We start from the raw sequence: 6,361 nt of genomic DNA on the forward strand, positions 1-6,361 counted from the left end.
CACTCTCCTTCTTGGTAAAATAGCCCTTACACAGCCTGGAGGTATGTTGGGTCATTGTCCTGTTGACAACAAATGATAGTCCCACTAAACCCAAACAAGCTGGGATGGCGTATCCCTGCAGAATGCTGTGGTAGCCATGCTGGTTAAGTATGCCTTGAATTCTAAATAAATCACAGACAGTGTCACCAGCAAAGGACCCCCACACCATCACACCTCCTCATCCATGCTTTATGGTGGGAAATACACATGTGGAGATCATCCGTTCACCCACAACGCGTCTCACGAAGACACAGCAGTTGGAACCAAAAATCTCCAATTTGGACTCCAGACCAAAGGACAAATTTCCACCGGTCTGATGTCCATTGCTTGTATTTCTTGACCCACGCAAGTCTCTTATTATTATTGGTGTCCTTTAGTGTGCAAAGCTGTCACCAAGGAAAAGGGTGGCTATTTGAAGAATCTCAAATATAAAACATATTTGGATTTGTTTAACACTTATTGGTTATTACATGCTTCCATGTGTGTTATTTCAAAAGTTGTGATGTCTTCACTATTATTCAACGATGTAGAAAATAGTGCAAATAAAGAAAAACCCTTGAATGAGTAGGTGGTCTAAAACATTTGACCAGTAGTGTACAAATCACATCACATCTTAAATGACAGCTCGTTATTATGTGTAGAACAGCTAGTCTGCAGACGCCAACTGCAGTCGATCCCAAACACACACCTTTTCTCTATTGTTTACCCTGTGCGGATGGATAGACCTTAGTTTACGTGCACACTGATGGTTTAACTCAAGTAGATAACTGCAGCGATGTAATTGTAATTGCTCCCCCTAAATGCTGCTGGATTAAACGACGAATCTATCAATGCAATTATATGTTTTTTATCTATTACCACAATTTCTCTCATACAATGGTATCAACATAATAAAATGTACTATCCATTTCAGAGACTGTTATATCTCTGCTCTGCTTAATGTGTGTGTGTGTGTGTGTGTGTGTGTGTGTGTGTGTGTGTGTGTGTGTGTGTGTGTGTGTGTGTGTGTGGATGAATGAGAGCATTAATGAATTAAGCTGCTCATTATAATGGTCTGCTCTTGTTGGTCATTAAAAAAACTCATGTAGAATTTGTCACCCTGGCCCCGATGGAGTCTGGGTAATTATGGTTAATGTCTCATCTCCTATTCAAGGCTGGAGCGTTATGCTTAGGAGGGTCGTGCAGCAACAACCCCCTGACCTCATATTTTATTCATCTTAACAGTCATATTATTCGTGATTAACAGATTTTCACAGAACAAAAGTTGGATTCATATTCATGTCATACAGTTTAGTTAATCAGTTTTTCTAAGATATAATGACGTGTTTGCCTTGCGCAAACGAAATATTGTCATCTCACTTTCAGCCCCATTCATATTCATTTTATCTCTTTGTCTGTGGTCTCTTGATCAGGTACAACTTGATATGATTAAGGTTTATTACTATGCTATTGTACCGAGTAGATATATCATGGGACTCACACACACACACACACGCACAGGGACCCACTTAGAATAGCCAGGAAAAGTGAATGGACAAACATAAACATGTCAGATGGTCATGTGATATTCTGATTCCAGAAGCTGTGATATTCTGATTCCAGAAGCTGTGATATTCTGATTCCAGAAGCTGTGATATTCTGATTCCAGAAGCTGTGATATTCTGATTCCAGAAACTGTGATATTCTGAAGCCAGAGGATCAGCGAGGATAATTGAGACATTATTACGCCTCTTATTAGCTGGTAATTAAGAGGTGTTTAATTATACAGTAACACTGGGAGAATCATTAGAGAGACAACACAGATTAGGGTATTATCTCCTCATAACAATATCACTCGGTATAACTAATATACTTTAAGTTAACCTAGAGAGCAAGAGAGAGAGAGAGAGTGGCCTCCAGATGCTTTTTCAGTTCACCACTGGGCTGTTATTTAGAGAAAGTAATGGGGAATTATACAAAAAGAGAAGGATTTGAGAGAGTGTGTTTGTGTATGCCTGTGCGTATGTGACAGATACCTCAGTAATTAATTCATTAATGACACAGACCCATTTTAATCCTAACTCCCACGTCTTTCCTCCACTTGTACGTCTCAATTATTAATTTAGAGGCCAGTGTGACAATGGAATGGGTTATGGTTGCCTTTGGAATGCTAAACAGGAAGCCTGAAAGTAAGTCACTGTCAGTGGGCAGTACCAAGCCCTTTGTGTTCTGGATGGGGACCTGCTCCCTGGACTTCAAAGGTGAGATTATGTTGGAAAGAGAGAAGCAAAAGAAAACTTCATCTCATGCCTGCTTTTGAAGTTATGGAGGTATATAATACACCCCCCTCAATCCATCTTTTGTGGCACACTCATAGCAGCCAGGTCTTCTAGACAAACACACACACACACACACACACACAATCGCAGTAATCTAAGGTGCAGTGCTACATCTGGAGTCCTTGCAAAAACGGAAGTTAATTGACATATATTTAATGACCTTTTGGCTTCATGTTACAATAATATTGGAAATGGTATATTGGATGTTATCATAGCATAGCCTAACAGTTTAATACCAGATATCTCAATATAGTTCAATGTGTGGGACGCTTGTTTTCTGCTTGATTGTATACAAATACTGTGAAATCCCTGGTTAATAAACTGTCTCAATTGGATAACGCGCAACAGGTGCCCCGCGCGTCAGGCCGTTTTTCTCCCAGAGTTTGGCGCTTTACTGCGCTCGTTTTTGTGCGTGATTATGTTAATATGATTCAAACATAATAATCATAAAGGCATAAACTCATCTGCTCTTTAGCTTGGTGACGAGCTCTGTGAATATCATGATACCCCTTAAAGCAAACATTGGCCTACATTAGGCAATGAGACCATATTTGTATTACAACATGTTCAAGTGCGTGAATGATTCTCTAATCTTCAATTTGACCACATAAATTGATACCTGAAATATCGTGTATAATAAGTGCAATATAGTGTGACTTCCTCTCGTGCCTTTCACACGAGGTGTCACACAATTGAGGAAAACCAGCAAACAAACGACATCAGGAATAAACGTCTCGATAATTCAAACGAAACAATCAACACACCAAAAAAAAAAAACTAAATAACTCAGACAGATGATGCATTTCGTTTAAAGTTCTTTATAAATCTCTTAAGATAAATCATGTTATTTTACAGTCATAACATTTATCTTACATGTTATATTCATTTAGCGTGCTAATAAGAACAGTCCATAATAAACACGTGTGTTGTTATTATTAGACAACACGTTTCACTTTTCAATTAAATCTAATGAACAAAAACGTTGAAATCATTTATATTATCCGCTCATACATTTAAAAACTGAGGCAGCAAGTTTTGATCTTCTTCTTTATTTTGATTGACTAAATTATTATTATTCAATTAAAACTCTCTTTGGGTCAATTCCTCATTGTATTTTAGTGCCACATGTAAATGTCATAAATAGCTTCACACAAAAGGTGCTAATAATGGATTCAAGATAAAATTATGCTGAAATACGTGGTAGCCTACAACTCATCACTATAAAGATACAGTCTGAATTCTTTTACAGCTCTCCATACCTGCTCAACATCTAGGCAACTATACATGATTCACATTTTAGATACTGCTCTCGTTCCCTCGTAGATACAGAATCGAGTTGTTGATGTTTTACCCGGTTAAGACAGCAGAAGAGCCGGGTGTATCGCGTTGCCCTTGCCCTCCAAAGGGTCGGAACCATTCTTCTCCAGCATGGATGAAGAGGAGCAGAGCTGCGCTGGGCCGGACGGAAGGCCCGAAAGACCGGGCATCGGACCCATAGACGGGGTGGGTTTGATGGGCACAGGAACAGCGGGTAGCGTCTGTCCACTGGCGTGATGGTAGAGACCCTTCATGGACACGCCAAAGGGCGCATACTCTGAGGAGACGGGTATGGCGCTCATGGAATCTGACAGCATGCCCACGTGCGGCCACATTGAGTTGACCACACTGCTGAGCTGCGCGGGCACAGGGTAGCCCAGGTGGTGCATTACCGAAGTGATGGGCAGCCCGCTCGTCATCACGCCCTTGTAGTCCCGACCTATGATGTTCTCAATGGCGAACGGGTGCTTGAAGCCGCCGGACTGTCCGCAGTTGATGCTGCCGTAGCTCTGAAAGTGGGGGAGCCTGCCCACTGCCGCCGCGGGGCCTGGATGCTCATGATGCCCTCCACTCAGCTTGCCCTGGTGGTGGAAGTAGTGCATCATCGGGGAGCTCTTGCAGGCCATGTGCTCAGCGCGCAGCAGTTTAAAGCGCTTCCGCCTGCGTAGAAAGCTGCCGTTTTCGAACATGTCCCCACAGTCTGGGTGCAGGGCCCAAAAGCTGCCCTTCCCCGGCTGATCGGGCCGCCGGGGGATTTTGATGAAGCAATCATTGAAGGACAGGTTGTGTCGCAGAGAGTTCTGCCACCGCTGTGTGTTCTCCCGATAGTAAGGGAAGCGGTCCATAATGAACTTATAGATGTCGCTCAGTGGGAGCATCTTCTCTGTTGAGTTCTGGATGGCCATGGCTGTCAGAGAGATATAGGAGTAAGGCGGCTTCTGGTCACTGTACGAGTTCTTCCCCGGACGAGGCATGATTTTGGTTACTAAGCCTATTTATGATTTAGCTCTGCTGTCTATTTTCTGATGAGGGCGCCTGAATATTGTTGCAAGGCTTTGGTCAGTAGCAGTGACTTTGCGCAAGATTTTCCAAAGTTTGGAGACTACAAAATCATTTATTTCCTGGCATCGTGTGTTCGTATTTTAGTGGTCTAAAATCATGTGTAAGTCAGACAGGCAAACACAGACACACATTTCGGTCATGCTTTCTCCGGATGAATTCCTCAAAGATGTGGCTCACAAAAAGCCCCAAAAGGTTTCTCATTCCTCCACCGGCGCACACAAATTCAGAAGTTCATCTCGTGCGTAAAATAACAACACATCAAAGAGCCAGTCTCTTGCTGTTTCTTTTCCCGCTACACAGGAGATACGAGACCAGTCTCTGCGACAGCACAGGGCGAGGGTTTGGTGATGCTCCTCGTGTGGGGCCGAGCGCTCCTAGTGCGCTCTTCTGGCCACCCCGCGCCGTTTTTGTAAGGCTGGCATCCAAGCACTCAAGGACACGTTGGGGGAAAGGGGAGGGATGGATGGTGAGGAATAAAGAGGAGGGGAAGAGAAAATCTGAACTCATCCGCGTGCCCTTAGCCCGTGCCAATCAGGACCCTCGCGCGCTCCAAGAGGATAAAGGGTGGACATAACAGTAAATATTAGTGATGGGGCATATAAAACCCCATAATAGTAGCCTAGTCTAATAATACTCATGTTTAGGGAAGAATATGATAACTAGAAAGGGATCATTAAAACAGAACAAAATGTTCTTACAGTTTTTTCACCTTTATTCGAATATGTTTGAATGTAATTTATCTTTCACCAATTTTGTTAATTTAAGCCAGATTTTCTTCTCGTAAATCGTCCATGAATATTTGTCACTTGTCTGTGTTTCATGTTAATAAGCTCAAGTTGAAACACTGAAGCATTTTAATGCCTTCTTGGGTAGAGCTAAAGATCTCTGAATTCTTAACGTTGCTTTTCATTTCTTAAATTCTTTAATAACTTTTTGTGTGATAACATTGTAAAAAGCCATTTCCTTGGAAAAATCTCCAATTCGTTATGGCTACGTTTATCTTCGTTTTCTTCGTGTATTCTTTGTTTATGTGACGAAATATGACCGATTCCAACCTAGTCTAAGCTATTAACCAGTCATTTTGATGCTTGAAAATACAACATTATGCAATTTAACTTTATGCACACTGTTCAGAAGGATATCACATATGGCAATGCTAAGCCTATGAGTGTAAATCGAGAAAGATCTATTTTCATTCCATTCTTTTTCAAATTGTTGAAACTGCAGTTTAAGATAACAATCAATCATGTAGGCTATGAACACACACACACACACACACGTTGATTAATTGCGGAGAGGGGACTCATTGCAACCAACCAACCTGCCAGCACACACACACACGCACGCGCGCACGCACACACACACTCATGTTGTTGGAGATTAATTGCGGTGAGGGGACTCCTTGCAGCCAACCTGCTGTCTGTCTGTTTAAACACCCTCCCGCGTATACTACAAGGATGTAAACAAACTTGCTCCCTCCTCTGAGTTCCGATAAACGAAATAACAAAAGCTGCTCCTGATTTTGCACGGCCAGGTGTCACGGCTCGGCCCTCAACGGCGCCCGTCTTCTCGTGTGCCCCAGCGGGACCCGAATACATTACAATAATTAAGCCTTCCGTGATTTA

At 42.4% G+C, this 6,361-nt stretch overlaps 1 protein-coding gene across 1 annotated transcript; it reads right to left on the reverse strand.

Moving 5' to 3' along the window:
- Positions 1-3,712: 3,712 nt before the first annotated feature.
- LOC115140547 (forkhead box protein B2-like) lies at positions 3,713-4,648 on the reverse strand. Its single transcript, XM_029678874.1, has one exon. The coding sequence runs from the start codon at positions 4,646-4,648 to the stop codon at positions 3,713-3,715; it is 936 nt and encodes a 311-aa protein (XP_029534734.1).
- Between the last annotated feature and the right edge of the window lie 1,713 nt (positions 4,649-6,361).

This window comes from Oncorhynchus nerka, linkage group LG13 (assembly GCF_034236695.1).
Source record: "Oncorhynchus nerka isolate Pitt River linkage group LG13, Oner_Uvic_2.0, whole genome shotgun sequence".
Classification (NCBI taxonomy): Eukaryota; Metazoa; Chordata; class Actinopteri; order Salmoniformes; family Salmonidae; genus Oncorhynchus; species Oncorhynchus nerka.